This window comes from Elephas maximus, chromosome 3 (genome assembly GCF_024166365.1).
Source record: "Elephas maximus indicus isolate mEleMax1 chromosome 3, mEleMax1 primary haplotype, whole genome shotgun sequence".
Taxonomy (NCBI): domain Eukaryota; kingdom Metazoa; phylum Chordata; class Mammalia; order Proboscidea; family Elephantidae; genus Elephas; species Elephas maximus.
In genome coordinates this window covers 87,097,728-87,121,332 of record NC_064821.1, presented here as the reverse complement: position 1 = coordinate 87,121,332, position 23,605 = coordinate 87,097,728, and the positions used below count along the sequence as shown (strand labels likewise).

The 23,605-nt window shown below is 47.0% G+C and overlaps 1 protein-coding gene across 2 annotated transcripts; it reads right to left on the bottom strand.

Annotated features, from left to right (window-relative positions):
* Positions 1 to 3,925: 3,925 nt before the first annotated feature.
* KIF2C (kinesin family member 2C) lies at positions 3,926 to 23,332 on the bottom strand. 2 transcript variants are annotated; one of them, XM_049879100.1, is made up of 21 exons: positions 22,755 to 23,331; positions 21,572 to 21,666; positions 17,883 to 17,984; positions 17,650 to 17,698; positions 15,676 to 15,798; positions 14,314 to 14,436; positions 13,645 to 13,745; positions 12,944 to 13,039; positions 12,443 to 12,497; positions 12,194 to 12,356; positions 11,032 to 11,122; positions 10,744 to 10,807; positions 10,576 to 10,667; positions 9,658 to 9,800; positions 8,617 to 8,821; positions 8,399 to 8,509; positions 7,148 to 7,215; positions 6,529 to 6,634; positions 6,314 to 6,427; positions 4,780 to 4,903; positions 3,926 to 4,625 (listed from the first exon to the last, which is right to left on the bottom strand). In XM_049879100.1, the coding sequence occupies exons 1-21, from the start codon at positions 22,816 to 22,818 to the stop codon at positions 4,543 to 4,545; spliced, it is 2,172 nt and encodes a 723-aa protein (XP_049735057.1). In that variant the 5' UTR covers positions 22,819 to 23,331; the 3' UTR covers positions 3,926 to 4,542. The 2 variants fall into 2 exon arrangements, with proteins under 2 accessions (XP_049735057.1, XP_049735058.1); XM_049879101.1 differs by lacking the exon at positions 14,314 to 14,436 and having other exon boundaries at positions 22,755 to 23,332.
* Positions 23,333 to 23,605: the final 273 nt, after the last annotated feature.

Here is a 23,605-nt window from a genome sequence, read left to right as displayed (position 1 = left end):
AGTGTGGAACCCAAAAGGAATCCCAAAGGCAAGGGAGCTTGGGTGATGCAGCCCAGAGAAGCCAGCTTCTGGGGCACAGAGCAGGATGGAGAAGGGGGCTGTGTATATCTGGAAGGGCAAACAGAAACATCCATCCAGCTCCTCCTGGCCCTGAGAATGAAGGATGGAGATGAGGAGGGCTGGCTATCTCTGTCCAGTCAGGCTTCACCCAAGGCAAACAGCAGGAGTCTCTGAAGAAGCAGAGCCCAGGATTTGAGGAACTGGCAGCCTGGTGGGCATTGAGAAGGGCCTTCGGCTAAAATTTAAAGAACCCTTACCACTGCTGAGGAGTCCCTGGGTTGTGTAAAGGATTGGTGGTACAAGTCCATCCAGAAGTGCCTCAAAAGAAAGGCCTGGCAATCTACTTCTGAAAAATCAGCCATTGAAAGCCCTGTGGAACACAGTTCTACTCTGAGACATGGGATCTCCATGAGTTGGAGTTGACTCCACAACAACTGATGGACCACTGCTTAGGGAGAGTCTATCTCACCTGCCCTTATTCCTTTGCTGTCTTACTCTCCAGCAGAGTACCTGGTCCTGAACTAAGCCAGAGTGGGAATCCTGGCAGGTATTTCAAGATTACACTTCCTGATGTGCTCATACCCAACAAAGCTCTCTGTCGTGAAGAACTGAGAACTCGCCAGTAGCTCTTTCAATGTACATGGAGGGAAGAGCTGCAGTGTAAGTCCCAAGGACAGCAAACAGTTGGGAGCGGGGAGGGGGGTGGTGGGCCCATTGACCTGGTGATCAGAATCAGCTGAGAAGTGATTTTAACAACAGGGAATATACTTTTCCCCCAGAAATCATCTGAGGCAAATCTGTGGGACACAAGACCCAATGACTTGTAACAGAGCAGTTCCTTGCATGCAACCAGATGGGAGCCAGGCCAGGTGCCATCTAGAATTCCACAGCAAGCAGGTAGAAGGCAATGGCCTCCCAGCCCACCTTCCCCACCCACCTCTTCACTGTCTGGTGTCTTCCTCTAATCCTCACTGCTTCTGCTGCTGTAGCTCAGTCCTGTCTTCATTCCTTATCCTAGCTTTCTGCGAAAGGTTCTTAACTAGTATCCATGTAGACAGTTCTGATTCCTTCATTTACACTGTTCCAAGAGTAATAGTTCTAAACTACAAATCCAACCATGTATCTCTCTTCTTTAACTCGGTTCAATGGCTCCTTTTTGTGTATAGGCTCAGTTCCAGACACCTTAGTATACAGCATTCAAAGCCCTTTATGATTAGACCCCAGCCTACCTTCCCAGTCTCAGTCTCTATGGCTCCTCTATTGTTGCTGTTGTTAGGTGCCATTGAGTCAGTTCAAACTCCTAGTGACCCTACGTACAACAGAACAAAACACTGCCCGGTCCTGCACCATTCTCATAATTGTTGCTGTTTGAGCCTATCATTGCAGCCACTGTGTCAACCTATGTTGTCGACGGTCTTCCTCTTTTTTGCTGACCCTCTACTTTATTAAGCATGATGTCCTTTTCCAGGGACTGGTCCGTCCTGATAACATGTCCGAAGTACATAAGACAAAGTCTCACCACCCTTGCTTCTAAGGAGCATTCTGGCTGTACTTTTTTCAAGACAGATTTGTTTTTTATTTTTCTGGCAGTCCATGGTATATTCAATATTCTTTGCCAACACCACAATTCAAAGGCATCAGTTCTTCTTCTGTCTTCCTTATTCACTGTCCATCTTTCGCATGTATATGAGGAGATTGAAAACACCATGGTTTGGGTCAGGCGCACTTTAGTCCTTGGGATGACTGCTTTTTAGTACTTCAAATAGGCCTTTTGGAGCAGATTTGCCCAATGCAATACACCATTTCATTTCTTGACTGCTGCCTCCATGGATGTTGACTGTGGATCAAAGTAAAATGAAATCCTTGACAACTTCAATATTTTATCATGACGTTGCTTACGGGTCCAGTCGTGAGGATTTTTGTTTTATGTTGAGGTGTAATCCATACCGAAGGCTGTAGTCTTTGATCATTAAGTGCCTCAAGTCCTCTTCACTTTCGGCAAGCAAGATTGTGTCATCTGCATATGGCAGGTTGTTAATGAGTCTTCCTCTAATTCTGATGCCACTTTTTTTTCATATAGTCCAGCTTCTCAGATTATTTGTTCCGCATACAGATTGAATAAGTATGGTGAAAGGATACAACCCCGATGCACACCTTTCTTGACTTTAAACCACACAGTATCCACTTGTTCTGTTCAAAAGACTGCCTCTTGGTCTAAGTACAGGTTCCTCAGGAGCACAATTAAGTGTTCTGGAATTCCCATTCTTCACAATGTTATCCATAATTTGTTGTGAGCCACACACTCAAATGCCTTTGCATAGTCAATAAAACACAGGTAAACATCTTTCTGGTGTTCTTTGCTTTCAGCCAGACATCGGGAATTTCTTGTTCCACGTCCTCTTCTGAATCCGGCCTGAATTTCTGGCAGTTCCCTGTCAGTGCACTGATGCAACTGTTTTTGAATGACCTTCAGCAAAATTTTACCTACATGTGATATTGATATTGTTTGATAATTTCTGCGTTCTTTTGGATCACCTTTCTTTGGAATGGGCACAAATATAAATCTCTGGTTGGCTAGGTAGCTGTCTTCCAAATTTCTTGGCATAGACAAGTGAGGACTTCCAGTGTTGCATACATTTGTTGAAACATCAATTGGTATTTGGTCAATTCCTGGAGACTTGTTTTTTTGCCAGTGTCTTCAGTGCAGCTTGGACTTCTTCCTTCAATACCATCGGTTCTTAATCATATGCTACCTCCTGAAATAGCTGGACATCAACCAGTTTTTTTCAGTATGTACCAAGCAGTTAACAAACAAAAACAAACCCAGTGCCGTCGAGTCGGTTATGTAGCATTTATTACATGTGAGACATTGTACTTACAACTGTGTGTATGTTGTTGCCTTTGAATCAACTCTGACTCATGGCGAGCTTACGTGTGACATAATGAAATGTTGCCCAGTCCTGTGCCATCTTCTTATCTTCTAGCACTATATTGGACAATATTCTGTTGTTATCCATGTTTTTACCAGCTAATTTTCAGAAGCAGATTGCCAGGCCTTTCTTCCTAGTGTCTTAGTATGGAAGCTCTGCTGAAACCTGTCCACTATGTTTGACCCTGCTAGTATTTGAAATACTGGTGGCATAGCTTCCAGCACCATAGCAAGACACAAGCCACCACAGTATGACAAACTGACAGATGGGCAGTGGGTATGTATACAACTTGCTTAATTTTCCTAACAACTCTATACTAATATTATCCCCATTTTATAGATGGAAGAGGTTCATCAAGTTGCCTAAGATTCTGCAAGAAGAGCTAGAACCCAATTCTGCAGCATGCCTTCAGATGCTGGGCTCTATACCTCTACACTTCTATCTTAATTCCAGCTGTAGTAATAGAAAGGAGCTGAGCAGACAGGACTTAGCAGGCCATTTATCCTTTGTGCAAGGGAAGTTGTTAAAAAGATTCCAAGCAGGGGATGACTTATAAAGATTCCTCTGGCTGTTTGGGGAGAATGGGTCAGTCGGAGTTACTTCAATCAGGGAGACTAGTTAGGCATTCATTTGGTATTCCAGGTGGGGTGGCCAGGTCCTGGGTAGTAGCATTCTTTCATTTAATTCTCTCAACTTTGTGAGGTGGGTATTGGTGGCCTTATTTTACAGATGAGGGGTAACGTTCAGATAATCTGGAAGCTTTTTTTCAAGGCCACAGAGCTAGTTCCAGTTCTGTCAAACATCTGATTCAGCTAAACTTCTGAATCCAGACTCACAGATATGGTTATTTAATGGCCAAATTGCAATAGTGTCCTTGGCCCCAGGAGGCGCAGAAACATCCCAGGCCCTTCCCACACATCACACAAAAGGCTGATCTTTTTCTTTATTGTTAGACACACATATAATGAACACATAAAACAGAAAACAGCAAGGAAGAAAGAGGTCCCGGAAAGTTTTTTTAAAGTACAAGACTTATCAGTGCCCGGACCAAGGGTGTGGAAGGCAGGTCAGAGGCAGCAGAGAGCTGGACTAAAGGCTCCTTCTCTCTCCCCAGATCCATGGCAACCCCGGGAAGCTCTCCACGAGCAGCCAGTCCACAAAAACAGAATGCTGCCCAAGCGAAAGCTCTACATCAGAGAGCTTCCCCCACTTTGATGGAGAGGAAGGGCAACACACGGGATGAAAAGGTTCCCTCCTTCCACATAGGTTCCAGCTGGAGCAATAGGAAGGAGCTGACCAGGCAGGGCCACAGCAGGACATTAGAACTCCCACGAGGGCTACAGTGGAGGAAAAGGAAAATACTGTTCCATGTCATAGCTCTGACTCCCTCCCCAGCTGCCCTGGGCCCAGATGCCCACATATTTGGCATTTACGAAAGCCTGTCCCAGCTCAGACCCTGACTAGACCCACCAGGTGCCCAGAGTCTGCTGGGGGAGGGGCGGGAACGGGAATAGGCTGGGAGTGAAACCAAACAGATCTTTATTTGCAGTCATCACTGGGGCCGTTTCTTGCTGCTTATTTGTTTGCTGGCCTGCTCTTCCAGCTGCATGGCCAGGCGCAAGGCCTTGATGACATCTGGAAGGAATGGGTCGTGGGGCACACAGGGTTAATGGAGTGTCAGAGCACCACACCTCCATTCACTCAGGGCAGAGCTGCCAACACCTGCAGTTGCCCAGGAGCCAGCAGAGGACACCACCCTCCAACTGTACCCCCATCCGGCCAAACCCACCTTGCAGGACTGAGAAGTGCTTGGCTTGCTTGGCCAGGGCAGATTCTGCTTTGTTCACAAAGGTCTCCAGGTCATAGTCTGGCTGCTCGGTCATCTCGGAGAGCTCAAGCCAGTCTGGCCCTTGCTGCGACACAGAGGGAGAAGGACCAAGTCAGTTCACTGATTACCAAACCAACTGAGCAAATCCTTCCTGGGGCTCTACCTTATATAAGCAATGCAGATGCCTACATAAAATACCCATATCCTGCCTCCTGAACCGCTCCCCAGGACGTCCTCAAGCTTGAATCCATCCTCTTCCTTACCCCAAACTTGTTCCCTAGGGCAAATGAATGGCATTATCTGTTCTGATGCCCAAGCCAGAAATCTGAGTAACAGCTTTATTCTTTCACCTTACATGCCAGTTCCACCCCAGAAATGGTTCCCAAATCTCATGTCCTCACTCCAGTTCCATGGCCAAGGCCACACCTCAATCTAGACACTTAGGTCTCTCTTGAACTATTCCAACAACCTCTTAACTGCTCTCTCTGCTTCCACTGTTGCTCTCCCCAAGCCTCTAAACCAGGCTCCACACTGTGGCCACAGTGATGTATCTAATACTCTGATATGACCATGTTACCACTGTGCTTAACTCCCTTCAAAGGCTTCCCCCTGCCATCATAATGAAGTCCAGACCTTTGGTAAGATCTGGTCCCTGCTGACCTGTGCAGAGCCTTAATTCTACTCACACCTTGTGCTCTGACCATAGTGAACCTCTCAGTCATCCTGAAAGTGCCATGTCCTTTCCAACGTCTGTGCCCCTAAGCACTCCAGGAAGAGGAGAACATGCTTACACACTTATTCTTCACGTGTCTTCCTCAGCTATAAGAGCCACAAGCTTTTCATTTTCACATCTTTCCCCACCACTTGCTCTTTGAAGCAGGCATCACAGCCGCAGCAGGATCTACTGCTTCCTAAACACTGACCATATGCTGGGCCCGGTGCTGAGTGATTTAGAAGCATATCACTTAATCCTCAGCCATCTCGTCTTGCCCATTTTAGAGATGAAGAATTTGAGGCCCAGTGAGGCTGAATGACTTTTCCAGGGAAATCAACTTGTAAACAGAAGCATCAGAATTTTATCTCAAGTCTTACTTTAGGGGTCTACTGCCCATACTTGATGTTTTTGGTCCTTCATCTCTAGACAGGAGCTGACATATAAGAAGTACTCAGTGAACAGTCACTGAATAAACAAGGTCCCTGTATATCCATCACCCTCCAAACTCATTCAGGAACATGGAGAGACTAGTTCTGGCTAGGTGGATGTAGGAAGTCTTGTGTGCCAGACTGGAGAAGAGGGTGTGGTGATTAGCCGCCCCATAAGAACAACTAGGTGGAACTAAGGAAAACTGGGTAGAGACCTGCCTCTTGCCATTCCAACCTGAAGACTGTGGAAGCAAAGCCCAGGACATGTTCAAAGAATGGTGCTGAGCACTGCAGAGCGCCTGTGGTAAGAATGGCTGTCCAGTCCCTCCCTGGCCGTGGGCCATGTCCCTACCTGGGTAATCTCCTTGAGCTCTTCCACAGCCCTCTCCTCCAGCTCCCTGATCTGAGTCATGGCTTCGTTAAAGCTGGACATCTGAGAAGACAGTTCCTCCTCTTCCTTGGAGAACTAAGGGGGCCAAAAGGAAAAACACAACAGTTGTGGCTTTTTGAATTCCCACCTCAGCAGGCCACGTTGCTGCCTTGCCTGGTCCCACTCTGCCCCCTTACATTGCCTTCGATCAGGGCCCCATTAGAGCTGACTTCCGTCTCTTCTGTTTCCATCTGAATTGGCTGTTCCCCACTGGGCCCACTGTGGGGGCTCAGCTCCTTGACCCTGTGAAAACAAGGTTTCAAGTCCCACAACAGCCTCCCTGGCATGCACAAGAGTGCAGCACCACTCAGGCTGTACCTCTCTAGGCTGAAGGCTTGGGGCTCTGAGGGGACATAGCAGCAGCTTTGCCTTCAGCCTGGAGAGGTGGAATAAACTGAACCTGGCCTAGAAAAGAACTTCATGCCCTGCTGACTCCCCCACCAAGTCCTGAGGGGATCTGTGACAGACCTTCTAGCATTATGTCTGAAGCCCCAAGCCTCAGATTTGCTGAGTCGCAGAAGAGAGCCTCCCAGGGGCAGATTAACCAGTAAGCAAGGTTTACACAGGTTTACTTGTGCTTACTTACTAATCTGTAGTGCACAATTTCTTATGGGTTTCACCATTTCTTTGATGTAAGCCTGTGCGTACCTTGATTATCTGGTAATCTGTCCCTGCCTCCCTCCATCTCTTTGTCATCGCCATACCTTCCTCCTGTACAGCCCCCTTGCAATCCTACATGGCTGTAGGTACTAGTACCTGTCTGCGTATCTTAGGGTGTTTAAAGTATATTCACAGGAGCTTATGCCTGGTGAGATCATGGCAATCTGTAAAAGAAGCAATGGGTGGTTAAGGGTTGAGGATCACAGGGTAAGGGCACTGGACAGCCTGCTGCTGGAACGGCCACCAGGAGTAGTCTCTTCAAGCTGCTGATACCCTCATTAAGCTCCCACTCTGTGCTTGGGCAACTCGCCCCACCGGCACTGCGAATTAAGGCACCTTAAAAAATAGTTCCCTCATTCCCAAAGCCAACTCTTCAGGCAGGGATTGGACTGGACTATAAGACAGAAAATGATACTGGTGAGGAGTGAGTTTCTTGGCTCAAGTGGACACATGAGACTATGTGGGCAGCTCCTGTCTGGAGGCAAGATGAGAAGACAGAGGGGGACCGGAACTGGTTGAATGGACATGGGTAATACAGGGTGGAGAGGAGTGTGCTGTCTCATGGGGGACAGCAACTATGAGTACATAGCAAGGTATATACAAATTTTTGTATGAGAGACTGACTTGATTTGTAAACTTTGACTTGAAGCACAATAAGAAAAAAAAGGTTCCCTGCTTTTAAAGGCTTGTCTGATTACCTCCTGCTTTACTATTTTTTTACTGAGACATTCATGTGACCAAGGTCACACCTGAAGGCTCTATGGCTCTTGCTGGAATCCACAGTTCACCCAAGCCACAAGAGAATGGTTTAAAGCTTTGTTCAGAAAACTACCTTCTTCATGCAAAGGCCCTTACTCAGGAGGCGGGGGAGAGGATATTCCCTGGAGCAGAGGGATGGCTCGGTGTTAAGAGCAGACCTTAACTAGAAGGGCTGAGGGATAAAATAGGGAAGGGGATGAAAGTCATGCAAAGCTATAGCAGCCCTATGCCCCAGCCAGTGAGCCCCAGGGAAGCCAGGAGGAGACAGGACTTCCCTTCCTGCTTACTCAAAGGTCCTTCTGAATTCAGAAGCCCCCCACTTTTCACCAGGTAGGGGAGGAATGACCTCCCACAAATGAAGAGCAGCACCTACATGTAGTAAAGGGAGCAGATCCTTTTCTTGAAGCTTGGGTAGGCAATGAGGAGGCTAGTGCTGAAGAGCAGGGTATGAAAGTCTAGTTACATTAGAGCCTTGAAACCCAGGGAGCTCAGGGGCACTGAGCTTCCGGCCCAGGATTAAGAAGAAATGTCTCCTTGGAAAGCAACTGCCTCCTCCTACATCACCACCTCCAAAGTGAGTCCACTCACCATGCAGGTCCTTGAGTTCTCCCCGATAAAAGAGTCCCTCAGCACCTGTGTCAGCTTGCTTTCCCGGAATGGGGTGTGAGCCTTGTTCTGTCCCAGGGCCCTGATGCACTCCTGTGGAGCGGCAAAAGCAACAAGGTCCATTCCTTCCTCTCGCACTGCCAACTTCCTCCATCCACCAGCAGCCCTCCAGGCCAGCCACCTTGAGTTAGCCCCGCTACCTTCAGGGCCAGGAGACTCTTGTTGATTTCTGCACCCTCCATGCGGGTCTGCCGGTCAGCACTGGAAGTGTCCGCACCTCGCTCATTCCCTGCTAAATCCACCAAAGAGAACTTGCCATGCACTCTCCCTTTGGCTCGAAGAAGAATCTGGAAGCAGGCGTGGGAGCGGGAAGAGTTGGAATTGGCAAATGTCTGCCCAGAGGTCCTATGGCAAAGGAGGGCAGAGGAAGGTGATAAGCTTATGCGGTCACCAGGAACCATTTCACCCCAGAGTTTAAACCACTCCAGTCCATAGCAGTGAGTTCTCTGATAAGGGAGGGACACAGGTCAGGACTCCAAGATACCAAGTGTCTTATTGACCCAGACTTCTGTTCTGCCCTCCCTAGGCAGCAGCTATTCCCCAGCTCTGAACCTAATAAATTTTCCTAGTGGCTAAAGAAGTATTGGATCCTGTGCTACAGCCTAGGCCAGACCTCGGGCCCATAAGGATCTGGGAAGGATGAGTTGCCCCTGCTGCAGAGAAGGAGGGGCTTTCATGAACCACTTACCAGAACGTGAGGGCCCTGCAGAGGGCAGCCTCCTCTCTGTGCCTCCAAGAGCTGCCCAGCCTAAGCTGGCTCCTTCCCCAGTGGGCCACCATGCCTAGGTCCCTAGTAGAAGAACACTTCCCTACCACTGTACAGAGGAGTTATAGCCCTATTTCTTCCAGCCTAGAATAGACTCAGAGCTCCAGTTTCCCACCAATAAGAGGGAAGAGAACAGCAAGAAGAAACCCAGAGAAGCCAGGAAGAATGCATTTGGGGTAATAGCCTGGGAATAAACCCTGCCTTGGTTAGACTTAAGATGCTTAGACTTGCTCCTCATGAACCTTTGGCCCTGGGTCATCAGCCCCATACAGATCCCTCAAAGCAGAGGCCTTCACAGGCTGCAACAAACAGGGGGAAGAGGCTCTCTGTGGAAATGGCAGTGGGCTTAGAGCCAGTCTCCACCACCTGAACCGGGCATTAGAAAGTGGCTCCTTCCCCTTGCCACAGCTCTGACCTGCAGGCACTGCCTGTGTGGATCATCTTGATGACATCATCAGCACAGTTAACCAGGTGCTCCTGCAGCCCCACCACCTGCACCTGCTGCTTGCCGTCCTCTAGCACACGTAGCTTGGCCTTCTTGTTGAGCAGGTCGAACAGCTGTACCAGCAAGGGGAGTGAGCTGAGGGTCAGGCACCTGGGCACCCCACCTGACACCTCCCTCCTTCAAGCCTGTCCCACTTAGACAAGGGCTGGCAGTGGGAAAGGCAGAGTATACTACCAGGTAGATGCCAGACTAGTGGAGGGTCATACGCTTGGGATGTGAACCAGGCTGCCTCCCTTTGATGCAACTCTGCTGCTCTACCAGCTGTGGAGTGCCTGGGCAAGTTACCTGACCACTCTAGGTCTGTTTCTCATTTATGAAATAGTGGTGATAATCTCTACCTCATAGGGATGTTGTGATGATTAAATGAGTTGAGACAAGTACCGAAAATAGTGCATAGCCTAAAATATCATACTACTAATAATAAATATTAGCTATTATCACTTTTTTTTTTTTTTTTCACTTAGATTCCTCTCCAGGGAAGACAACTCTGTAAAGCATAGAGAGAGAGAGAGAATATGAATGTGTGCAGCAGAGGAGGAAGAGAAAAAGTGACAAAGTTAGGAGGGAAGTGGGTTGGGAGGACAGGACATACACAAGGCAAACCTTCCACCTGAGAGGGAGCCCTGCCATCCTTGCTGAGCTTGGGTGCCATCCCACCATCAGAGGAACCTCCCACACATGCCAGGGCAAAGTGACCTATCAAAGACTTGAGCCTGTTATAACTCTCGGCCAACAGGTTGTTTGGCTTCTGTAACTTCTAGCCAACCTCAAGGTTTTAGAAAGTTCAGGGGCCCCAACAGCATAAACAGAGGGCTCCCTGCCAGTTACCTTCCCATTGTAGATCTCGAAGAATGTCACATAGACTTCCAGGCCCAGTTTCCGGTAGCGGGGCTGATTCTTCAGGAGGAAGACATCCCGGGCTGTGGGAAAGAGCCTGGATAAGTAAGCCACCTGCCTTCCAAGCCCAACTCAACTGCGGCAGCACATACTACTTACAGGCCATCGCATAGATCCCTTTGGATGCATTCTGGGCTTTCCCTGAGAGGTCTCCGCCCATAGTCTACAAAGGAAGGGGCAGAAGACTGTGTAAATGGTTCTTGGTCGAGGCCAGAGCACTACTGGCTCCATCATCACAGAACGCTTCACCACAGTCTGGAGGCTGGACCTGCGAAGGGCCTTCCCTGCATCTGGCATGGTCAGAGTATTTGGTGATGGTCATTTGTACTGAAGGGACTCGGTGTTGTACCCTGGGCAGGCTTTCTCCCTGGCACCCTGGATACTCACATGTGTCTTGCCACTTCCTGTTTGGCCATATGCAAAACAGGTTGCTTTTCCTCCTTCAAAGATTGTCTGTACCAGTGGCCTTGCTGTGAACCTACAAGAAAGGGTAGGGAAGGGTGTTTCTATCTCTCCCCAAAATGGGCTTCTTGGAACATGTTCTTGCTGCCCTTCCACGGCAGAACTCCCAGGGTCCTCAAGTCCTCCTTCCAAGCACTGGCACTCCTCTCCTGCCTCAGTGGTTTTTGAACAATGTGCAAAGTGGTCCCACCTGACTCCAGCCCCACTTACAAATCTCAAATACTGCTGGCCAACTTGGAGGCCTGGACTGACCTGCCAGAAGCTGCAAGGAAGCTCCTCCTCTGATACTAGAGACACCAGATGAAAGCTTGAGCTTAACAGCCAACTTCCAGCAAAAGGTCCACCACAAAGATCAGGGGAAACCCTCCAAAGTAGAGGCTTAAAATATTTTAGGCTTTGTAGGCCACATAGATCTGTTATACTTTCTTTTTTTCGTTTTACAACCCTTTAAAAATGTAAAAACCATTCTTGGTTTGAGAGCCATACAAAAAGGGGCTGTGAACCAGATTTGTTCCACAGGCCATAGTTTGCTGACCTCTGCTCAACAGAACCTTCTGTGATGACAGAAACGCTCAAATCTGTGCTGTCCAACAATAGCCACTGCCACATGCGGCCACTGAGCACTTGAACTGTGCTAGTGTAACTGAGGAACTGATTTTTAAATTTTATTTAACTTCAGATTGAAATAGCCACATGTGGCTAGTGGGTACCATATTGAACAGACCGGTTCTAGAATTTCCTGAGCCTACTAAGTCACACTGAGGTGGCTGCATAAGACACTAGAAGAACCCCGGGAGTCTGCCCAGCCCAGCCTCGGAAAGTATGTGCCACTAAAGCATACCTCACTGGTGATCCACTCAAGGATGGGCCACCAAAGCTGCAAAATGGGATGTGGCAGGCCCAAACAGGGCCGCTCCTGGTGCCAGAAGCCAAAGCTGGCTCTATGTGATGGATGACCAAAGAAAACATCAGAGGGGACCAGAAAGGCCCTCAGAGTTCAGCATGTCTGTGAGAAGTGTTATCACAATGCCCAATACATCAAAAAAAAAAAAGGGTAGAAGGTGGGGGAGGAAGATAAGGGACTAACCTGTAGACAACTTCATTCGAAGCAGTTTCATCAAATGCAAAGTCAAAGCAGAATGCCTGGTTCTCCAGGTACTTTGTTAAGTCCACTTTCAATCTGGGCTCATGGACCAAGAGGAGACATTTGCTAGGAACGGAAATCACATCAATTTCTTTCTTGGCCACTTCTGCAGAAAGAAAGTATTTCAGGGGGTGCTCCTAGACACAGAGGAACTCTTAGTCAGTCCTAAGCCCCTGACCTAACAGAGCTTACCTTGTTTATTCAGAGGGCGTTTCCTAACACAGACGCATATCCTGTGCTCTTCGATCTTAGAGAGGATGAGAGAAGACAGCCAACCAGCAAAGGGTCAGAGCAGTGTCAAAAGAAAGCTTGCCCAGAGCCCCTGCCCCTCCAATCCCATATCTGGCCCAGTCAAGGGCCAAGATCTAAGACTAGGACCCCTACTTCCCTCATTAGCTACTCCACGGCAAAAGGAGATGGCACTGAGTGTTCTTCCTAGTTTTCTCACTCTGCTGCTTACAGGAGGTTTCAGCACCATTTTCATAATTAATTAGGAAGAATCTAGCCAACCTACGATAGCTGAGGGAGGGGAGAGGTGGGCACATAGCTGGTAAAGATAGGACCCTGCCAGCTGTGGCTCTCTAGCTCCAGCCCACCAAAGGGTACTAAAAAACTTCAAGGGTGAGTGAGTAGAGATTCCTGGAACTCTCTCACTTCCTTAGAGAGAGGTAGAAGTCCTTCGGATTTACTTACAGGATCAGTCATAGTAAGTGGATGACATTCCAAATTAGCCCGAAATTCTTTAATCATCCGGGCAAATTCCCAGTTTGGAAAGCTGCTGTCATACTCCTGTTTGGGACAAGAGCAAAAAAAGGACTGACTGTTAAGATGTAGGTGCCCTCAGGCCTCAGTGCTAAAGAGAGCAACTACAGCTTTGTGTGCTCACGGCCCTTCAGAGCTGACAAAGCTCCCACACAATCTCACTTCCTCCCATCCTGACTCTAGACCAAGAACCCAGGAACAGAGCCCTGGGGAACAGAGAGAGGTAGGCGCGCCTATGCATGCATCAAACTACCCTAGGAACTGGGGCCAGGGCCACTGTCCCACCTCTTAGGAGGCCAGCAGCAGGCTGGGCTTCCTCAGAACAATTACTGCAATCTGGGGGAAATGCTCCAAACTGGAACTCCATTGCAGAAACCCCTCCCCACAGACACACAATGTATTATGTGATGGGCTTGCCTAATGGACAACCAGCATTAAATTTTTCTCATTTGAGGGCCTTCAGAAAAACATCTAAATAATTTGTTCTCTGAATCCTGATGAGAAACCAGTTAAACTTCCTGGATATCAGAACTAGAGCCTCAGAAGTGCTCAGGCGCAACCATATCTGTTGTTTGGTAGAATTCAGTTAAGGATGCCTGTCAAAACTCTTCCCCGATGCCTAAGAAAGCTACCTGAGCTCGCTTTATTCTCATTTCAGAGTTCTGGGCCCTCTTCTCTTCTCGTTTGCTCTTCATTTTTTCCATTTCCTTCACAAGACACGATTTCCTCCGAACTACAAAAAAAAAAAAAAAAGGAGCCCATTCTTTTCACCTGTCAAGGTCAGCCTGCTCTTCTGTTATTACTGAGTCCTGGGCCTTTCCCGGGAATAGGCATTTTCTAGATCATTGCTCTTAAATCACCATATGCAAGGCAACGAAGCAAGAGCCATGACCTTTGGGATGGACAAGTCCACAAGGTAATGACTTGGCTAGTGTAAGTTCAGAGTAGCAATAACCCAAGCCCTATGCCTTGGTGGCTGTTTTCTCAACAACCACAGAGAGGTGAGACAGACCCTGCTTGGTCTCAACGGCCATTCTGGGCTGTTTTTCAAGTTTTGGTGAAAAGCATAGCTATGGTAACACCTCAACAACGGCAGAAGGCTTCTACCATGTTGTGAGGATGTAATCACTCTTGTGAAACCCTCTTGGGGTCATTGATCCCATGACCACAGGGAAACATGCATGCCCCCCTATGACCAAGACGGTTTGAACTCAGCTGCCGAGGCAGGCCAGGTTTGGGGCAGGATGTTAACTACCTATCCTATACTAGGAGTAGGACAGCAGACAGCTCAGCGTGTCTACCTGAGTTCACAGGGTTTGCAGAAGAGCTGCCTCGGATGGAATGGACTTGCTCTTCCACCTCTTCGCTGACCATCGCCAATGGTATTTCAGCCACTGCAGGGCAGGAGGGCCTAGGGGGGCCGGCTGTGGGGGAACGAGAGTCACTGGAGAAGCAGGCAGGCATTCTGCAGCTGTGCTCACCATGACCTAGCAGTTCATGAGCCAGGAGGAGGGCTGCTGGCTGCCACCTCAGCAAGGACTCAGGTTCTTACAGTATGAGCAGAGCTGGGCCTTTCCCTTCAACTCGCACACATGCTGAACTCAACCAGTCTCTCTTGAAGGGTTGGCTCCTGGAGTCATTAAATAGTTTGACTAGCTCAGTATGGGCTTCACAATGAAAGGAAAAGCCTTTGGAGGCCTGAAATTCTTTAGGCTTGACCCAAGCATGGGTTCTCAGGCCAGGTCTTTCTACCTACTTAGGGGAAAAGCCAGACCTTTCTGACGTCTCCAAAGCCTTAGGAACCCAGGTGGTTAACAGGAGCAAAGGCTGAAAAGCCAGTAATGATAGGGAACTTGGGCAAAGACTGACTATACTGACTCAACACAAAGGTACAATCTACAATGACTCATTACTTTCCATCCCTGGCCATGACCCTTTTGTTTATTTTCTTTTTTTAGAGCTGAATTTGATAAATGTAAGAGGTAATGATTGTGTGTCTTACAAAATCTGCATCTGTTTTATACGTCTGTTAAATTACAAGTAATTTACTTAATATATTTTAAAATTCCTTTTATGTAAAGTACAAAAAGAGGAAAAAAAACCAAATTTATGCTGTTAGAAGTCAGGATTGTAGTCACCCTTGGGGTCTAGGATCCAGAAGGGGGCTGAGGGGGACTTTTGGAGTGCTGGTGTTTTGTTTGAGCTGGGTGTTAGTTACATGAATGTATTCAACTTAAGAAAACTCATTGATCTATATACTCAGTGGGAGCCCTGGCGGTGCAATGGTTAAGAGCTTGGCTGCTAACCAAAATGTTAGCATTCACATCCACCAGCTGCTCCTTGGAAACCCTATGGGCAGTTCTACTCTGTCCTATAGGGTTGCTATGAGTCGGAATTGACTCGACAGCAACGGGTTTGGTTTTATACAGTTTTATACACTTAGTGATATGTGTACTTTTCTCTACATAAACATTGTATCAATAACAAGTTAAAAAAAAAAAAAAAAGAAATGATTTCCAGATAAGGGAGCAGTGTTGGTGGGACAGGGTCAGAAAAGAACTGAAGCTGATGTGGTGTGGGAATCCTAGGATATTTCACAACGGGGCAATATGTGAGGAGCCTGCTCCAGGTCCTCAAACAGGGAGAGCAGAGTCATCACTCACTGGGAACAGAAAGCTGCTTGCGGGAGTTGGCAGACGCGGGCAGCTCCACCTCCATATCATTCTCCTGAGCGGCGATGTGAACCTCTGAGACTGTGGACATGCGAGTGGAGCGGCCACGAAGAGCTGAAGAACCAAGGGCAGCAGCCAGTCAGTGTAGCATGATCAGAAGGGCCAATGGAGGGGTCAGGGACAACCCTCCAAGATTCTGCACAGGGTAAGATGAGTTCCGCTACCAGGAAAGGAGCCCACCAACTTCCCATTCTCTCCACTCAAACGAAAAATTAGAAAAGGTCAAGTATCAGCAACCTCAAAACTTACTTGTCCATGTTCTGCAACTCTGGGAGCTCCTAAGGCAAGAATATTCCCCACAAGAGCATCTCTCTTGAGTAAATGGAGAGACCTACAACCCAGCTGAATAATTTCTGTAGCGACAGGCCTAATCCAAGTCCCTGAGAGAAAGCATTATTATTCTTGACAGTAGCAGCAGCAACTACCATTGTACATACAGCCTTCCTATACTCAAAACAAGCTAAGTTGGGTACGAGCATTCCTATCTGATCAAAGGGGACATTAAGGCTCAGAGACATCAAGTAACTTGTCCAATGTCACTCAACTAGTAAGTGGCAGAGCCAGGATGTGAACCCAAGGCCGTCAGATGACGAAGTCTGAGCTTTTCCCACTGCTCTAGCATGCTTTACAGAGCCAGGCATGGCCGTGTCATCAGAAGCCCATGGGGATCAGCTACATTCATTTTCTGGAATCTTAAAGAATGCTTAACCAACAGAAACTGTTGAGTTATTCTTGAATTTTTATCAATTTCTACCTATCTATATTTAGTTCATCTCCATAATAGAGAAACCATCAACTCATCACCTATAAAGTACAGGTCAGAAATGTGGAAACAGAATACATGATGTAAGCAAAGAGTAAGCTGTAGCGAATTTCCAAGTGTCATAGATTTAGGCTGGAGGTCTGGCATATGTATGTCTTTCATAAAAAGCCTGAGTTAGCACATTTTTTTCTATTCCCCTAATTATTTGGAATCTTTTATTTCTACTGTTAGATAGCATGCACATTTATGAAGATTGTGTCCATTAAAAGGAGCTGGAGTAATCTCCTGTGAGGGCATATATGTGGAGTGGTACCGCTACCATCTCCATCTTTCCTGCAGGCCCTAACAGTACAGCCAGCAAAACAGGGCTAGCACCACACCACTCAGGCCCAGCCCAAGCTAGGAATAGTACCACCACCTACCCTGGGCCCCCAGGAATCTGAAGCTCCAAAAAGTATTCACAGGTCCTCTGAGGTAGCTAGATCATGTCAGGGCAGTAGTAACCCCTGGACTGGGATAGACTGTGCAGGCTCACCAGCCTGTGAGGTAAGATTGGCTCTGAGTGATAAGCTGATTTCTTAGGCAGCTTCTGCCTAGAGCCACCCCCTAAGTCACAGTCTATTGTATCCAAAGTAGGTTTACTATAATTAATTATGCAGAGAAAGCCCAACCCTCACACAGATGTGGAGGCATTGCTGTTATTTTTTCCATCCCAACCAGCTCTCCAAAGCACCATCAACTGCACCTCTAAACAGCCCAGGCCTAGATATCTGCTTTTTTCATAGCCTGCTCACAAACCTTAGTCCAAAGCATACTTTTCCCTTGAGAATGCTGAGCCCTGAAGGAAGCCGAGCCCAGCTAGGCTGCTAATGACTGATCCCCCCGCAGCAGCAGGCTCTGGATTCTACAGGAAAGGCTCCTAGGCCACTCAGCAAATTTCCCTAATGCACCAGGGCCCCTTAAAAGTTGGTGTAACAGCTGAAATTGGATTCTTCCTCACTGAGAAAGATGCCTGAAACAGAGGACAGAAGACCTCAGCCCATATAGAAGCCACCTGCTTCACAGCTCCCATAGCTTTGAGCCCCAGGAACATCATTCCTGGCACAAGCCCTGTGACAACAAGCCAGGGAAAATCCATTTACCTTCTTTTGGAGCAGGAATTTTGGAGGTGATTGATCTGCGTTTTTGTTTCTGAAAAACAAAACAAACCACCACAATATATGGCTCTTCTCAATTCTTAAGGGACCATTAGGGACCCAAGTACTTTGCTGATGTAGCAGTCCCAGAAAAGTCTTAGGAAACAAAACAGCAAGGAGTCAACTAGCCAAGCGGGTCTTCTGGGGGCACTGGCTGTAGCCAGATGACAGGCACCTACCTGGACTGTCACATTCTCCTGCAGGGGCAGATTGTCCTCTGGGCGTAAGGGAAGAAGCTGTAAGAGCTCTGGGTTTATTGCTGCCACATCATCAAAATCAATCTACAAGGAGCAAATACAAATTTCAGTGGAACACCATAGCTTGCTCAATCCAAATTCATCTCTGCAAACAAGGTATTATGGTTTGAATTGTGTCCCTCAAAAAGATGTGTTGTAAATCCTAACCCCTATACCTAAGGATGTAATCATATTTGCAAACAGGGTTTTCTTTGTTATGTTGGTGAGGCTATATCAGTGTAGGGTGCATGTATTTAAGACAATCACTTGGAGACATAAAGGAGCTGATTAGGCATGGAGAGAAACAAGGACAAAGGAGGGAAAGATAGGTGCCACATGGAGATATCCAAGGAGCAGACAGAACCTTCCCCTAAAGCCTGAATTAGAACTTCTAACCTCCTAAACTGTGAGAAAATACATTTCTGTTTGTTAAAGCCACACACTTATGGTATTTCTATTCTAGCAGTACTAGGAAACTAAGACAACAAGGCTACCTCTAGATTCAGATTTTGCCAGCTCTAACTTCCTCTAAGTACTAATAGTTATAAAACAAATGGTTCTTTCTTAGTCGTGGTTTACCATCTAGATGGATATAAGTTTCTGATTTCCAAGCCAATGGTAGACGTCAGTGCTGAGAATGAGGTGAAGAGGAAGGCAGACAGACAGGCAAACAGGCAGGCAGTCCACAGTAGATCTAGGCCATCTAGCTCCCTACTGTTCTGCTGAGTCCTCCTGGGGTCCTGCTGGACACAGTCCCTGGAGCACCTCTCGCTGGCTGACGCAGAGGAAGAAACAAGTTCTAACTGTCCTGGTGAGAGTCAAAATGAAGCCCCTACAGGATCTTATGGGTAGGGACAAGTTCCTGACAGCTGATACCTAACCCTAAGTCTACCTACATTTTCTACGCGGCCCAAAAACTTCTTCCCAGCACAGCTTCCTGCTCATGCCTGCAGTGAGGTCACAATTCTAGATTTACATCATCAGAGTCCTGCAGCCCTCTAGGAACAACTCAAACCTCATCAGTGTAACTTCACAGCAGGTTCAAACACATAGAATTAGTACCACCTTGGTCACTTGTATTTCAAAATGTGACAGAGCTAAAATGTACTCCAGGGTTAGCTAGGGCTTTCCCTCCTAGATATGCAATCTGTATTTATTAACTGGTCTATTAGAACATTTACCAGGCGTGAGTAAGACACTAAGCAGTGCAGAGGAAAGGAGTCAAAGATGAATTAAAACATACATCGCCCTTGCCCTGGGGAGTCCACATCTAATAAGGGAGAGAATTCTTAAGCAAAAAGGGCCAGAAACCAAAGCAGCATGGGATAAGATGAAGAGGAAAGAATCACCAAATGCAAAACCTGGCAAATGGCTCAGCAATCATACTCTGTCCACATAACATTGACAGCTAAGGACATCTTCTATACATCATGGCTTCCCAGTTTCCAACCCCCAAACTACAGAGAGCATAAATGGCATTGGAGACCAGAGTCCTAAATCTAGCTCTGACATTAACTGATTCTCACATCGATGATGTGCGATGATGGACGTGCTGAGGGGAAGGAACAAGAGTAAAAGTATGAAAGGAGCAAGGTACTAGGCATGTTCACAGACTTGTGGGTTAACCTGTTTGCCCAGGACACAGGACACTTTGGAAGAAATGTGTGAGATACAAAGAAAAAGGTTGACTGGGGTCAGACCATGAAAAAGCTGTGGATGATTCACTAAGAAATTTGGACCTCATCCTAACAGCAATATTTGAGCTGGAGTGAGACCCAAAAAGAGCTATTCTAGCAAACAACAACAAAACTCACAAGGAGCTGTTAGTAGCTGGTTGAAAAGAATTTTAGGATCCTCTTGATTCTTCGGGGGCAGTTAATGTAAATTACTCAATCCTTTCATTTGTTCCTCACATATACCATCTAAATATAGTCTTTGCATACCTATCACAAGGTACTGTGCTAAACAAGCCCATTACACATGTTATCTCATTAAGTTCCATGAAAGAGGGACCAAGTTTATCTTATTCATCTCTGTATCCCCAAGACCTGAACACATTGTCTGGCATTTTGGCATTGGGCCAGAAGGATTTGTTGAGTATTATCATCCTCACTTTACAGATAAGAAAACTAAATTTCTAAGAGGTGAGAAAGCTTGCATGAGTAGTAGCAGAGCCAGGTAAAATCAAAGTTGTCATACTCCTAGTCTGGTGACCCTCCTACTATACCACAATGCCTCTAACACAGAAATACCTTAGTCACACCTCTCTTCTTCTTAAAACCCTTCCAGTGTTTTCTACTGCCTACAGAATAAAACCTAAACATCTTAGACAAAGAGAAGAAGGCTATGTGACAAAGGAGTGACGCTGCAACTGCAAGCCAAGGAATGTCTAGGGCTAACGGAATCTGGTAGAGACCAGAAAGCCTCTTCCCACAGAGTCTTCGAGAGAACGTGATCCTGCCAACACCCTAATTCAGATTACTAGCTTCCAGAATTGTGAGACAATAAATTTCTCTTCTTATAAACAAACAAACACAAAACAAACCACTAAAAATCTAAACATCTTAGTGCCAGAGATGAAGATGCTCCAATTTCTTTTCAGTCTTTTTGTTGGTGCCAAGCATCCTAACCCCTTACTACTGGGGGCCATCTTACTGCTTTCTTATACCCCAGCCCCCAAGTCTCCACCTCTGAGCCGCTCTAGCACTCCTCATCACAAGTCATTCATCACAAGTCGCTTTCTGTTATTTGGTATTTCAGAAACAGAATTTTGTCTCAACTAGATTATCTATTTTGCTCCTCAAACCAATATGACAGGTAGTGTGCACTCAGAAGCTAATTTGGGTAAGCAAGGTTTTAGAATTCTGTGCAGTTTGCTCTTTACAAACATACCAGAAGTTGTTGGTTGCTTCAATTTAAAACAGAGCCCTAGAAGAACTAGATGATGCCTGGCTACCACTACCAAGTGTTCTAGTCAGGGCCAGAATAGATAGGCCCTGATGGAATGGAAGAAAAATGTGGGACAGAAACTCAAATTCCTTAAGAAAAAAGAAAAATACACCAGACTTACTAGACTAGTTGAGACTGGAGGACTCCCCAAGACTGCTGCCCTGAGATACTCTGTAAACCTTGAACACAAACTAAGTCCTGAGGTCACCTTGTAGCTAAATAACAGATTGGCTCACAAAATAATGAATATCATCCAGAAGTACTGTGCTTCTTCCAAAAATCACCTATAAGACCCAATAGTCAACAATTACTTTCAAACGAAGATTAGAATACGGGGGCAGGAAAACTAGATTAATGGAAACAGAACAGCCAGAACAGAAATAATGAAAATATTCATGCGCTGTGAAGAATAGCCAATGTCACTGAACACTTCATGTAAAAACTGTTGAATGGGAACTTAAACTGCTGTGTGTAAACCTTCACCAAAAACACAATAAAATATTATTAAAAAACAAACAAAAACAAGTCCAACTAAATGAAATCCCAGTGCATCCAAAAAGGACCAAGTTTAAGATTAGGGAGGACAGGAAAACATCAGAAACAAGGCTCCCACAGGTTTCACTTCCAAACAGAATCTTTATGTAGGAAGATGTTAAATGCAGAGGCCATCTCACAGAACCTACCTCTTTGCCCTTTGTGGCACCTCCTTCTGTCCATTCCACTGAAACACAGGATTTCTCCATGTTCACAGTCCTTACATTGGCACTGTGAATTAAACCTACAGTATGAAAAGGCCAGAGTTACCCGTCTGTTCCCTGAGGGCTGGCAGTTCATTTTTAGGATCCCAGAGACTCTCAATATGTGTTTACCTGAATGAATAGGCAGCTGCCTTTCTTTCTTTTTAAACACTGAACCAAAACCAAACTCAGTGCTGTCGAGTCCATTCCGACTTACAGCAACCCTGTAGGACAGAGTAGAACTGCCCCGTAGGATTTCCAAGGTTTTTTTCACCTTTACTGTAGATAACTGCCACATCTTTCTCCTGCGGAGCAGCTAGTGGGTTCGAACCGCCGACCTTTTTTGGTTGGCAGCAGCAGCTCTTTAACCTTTGCACCACTAAGGCTCCTTTTAAACACTAAACGGGCAAATAAACCTCCTGGAGTCTTCACTCATAGAACATCCACAGTGAGATGCGCAGGAAACAGATCTCAAAACCGACCTGCATGGGATGATTCATCTCCCACTCAAGAGAGAGCCTACAGTGGGGTGAAGGTATGTTTGGGTAAGGGAGTCGCTATAATTCTTAGGTAAACTGTTCTTCCACACAGCACTAAGGCTAGCTTCCTTGGGTTTCCCTAACTCACTCCTGGCGGCCATGTCTGATAATTCTCCTAATGACACGAGTATTAGACAAGAAAAAAAAGCTGTGCAGCTCCTTAATCAAAAAAGAGTGGACAGGACTACACGCTCCTTAAGGGCAGAAATCTTGTCCGTCTGCAGAATTCCCAGAGCCTGACATACTGCAAGTGCACAATATTTATTGGAGAGTAGAAGGCTCAGGAAGCATACTTCCCTACACAAGCAGGGCTGTTTCAGGGAGAATTTGGAAGCGAGGTGAATCTAGCACCCCTAACCTCTTTGGGAGGTGCAAAGACCGCGGAGAAGCCGCGCCCACTCCCGGAGGGCGGGGAGGAGACACAAGTCTGCGTAGAGGCTCCTAGCACTAGGTAGGGAAGACCAATAGCCAGCGCAGAGACCCAGATCCTGAAGAGCATGCCTCAGGATCCTGCCTTTTGGGGGCGGGACAGTAATTTCAGCCGTCTCACCGCCCACCGCTCCCCTTGGCCTCAGGACCCCGCCCCTCACCATTACTGCGTTGGATCTTGATGGTGAGACCGGGGAACAGTCGGTTCTGAAGTGACGAGTCCATGGGCAGTCGGCAGGTCAGCCGTGAAGAGAAACGCCAAGTACCAAAAATCACAACTCTTTCTACCCCGCGAAGTCTTAACGCCGCCCAAACCGCCGCAGTTTAAATCCCGCGCGCCAGCGTCTCCAGCAACGTCATCACGCCGTCGCCCGTTTCGTTTTCGCCGGCCAGCGACGCCCTGCGGAGCCTTGTGGGATACGTAGTCTCCGGTCCTTCTTCCGGCGCCCGGGACCGCCCATTCGCCTAACCATACGCCTGCGCGCTGTGCGTGCTGGGGACTTCCTCAGGCCTTGAGGTCCCAGGCTTGCAGTTGGTGGGTTTGTACTCGTTCCTCACTGTACACCTGGGTTCCCCGAAAAGTTACGCATAGTGTTTGAGAGTGAGGGCGCTGGAGTCCTATGGACATGGATTCGAATTCCGGCTTTTTCAGCTACTAGCTCTTTGACCTCGGACAAGTTTGACCTCGGACAAGTTTGACCTCGGACAAGTTAGAAGCTTTACTCGGTTTTCTGCTTTGCGGAAGGGGAGCACGCTTCCTTCTTCCTTGAGTTACTGCGAGATTTAAATGAGGCACTGTGTATAAAAAAAAAACAGAAATTCACCAACTATTGTCTGCGACGCACTAGCCATGGTGTAGGTGCTGGAGATAGAAAAACAAGACACAGTCCATGCTCTCTAACCTAACGTTTGTAATATGAGCAGGGGACAAAAAGAAGTAACAAGTAAATTGCTAATTCTGGTAGCGCTTTGAGGGAGACTGTGTGCTGGAGATAGAATATAAGTAGGAAGA

Coding starts and splice junctions, on each gene's coding strand:
- KIF2C (XM_049879100.1), bottom strand. CDS start 22,818: ATGGACTCGTCACTTCAGAACCGACTGTTCCCCGGTCTCACCATCAAG. Junction 17,699..17,882: donor AGGAGAATGTGACAGTCCAG/GTAGGTGCCTGT, acceptor TTTGTTTTTCAG/AAACAAAAACGCAGATCAAT. Junction 10,808..11,031: donor CAGGAAGTGGCAAGACACAT/GTGAGTATCCAG, acceptor CTTCCTTTGTAG/ACTATGGGCGGAGACCTCTC.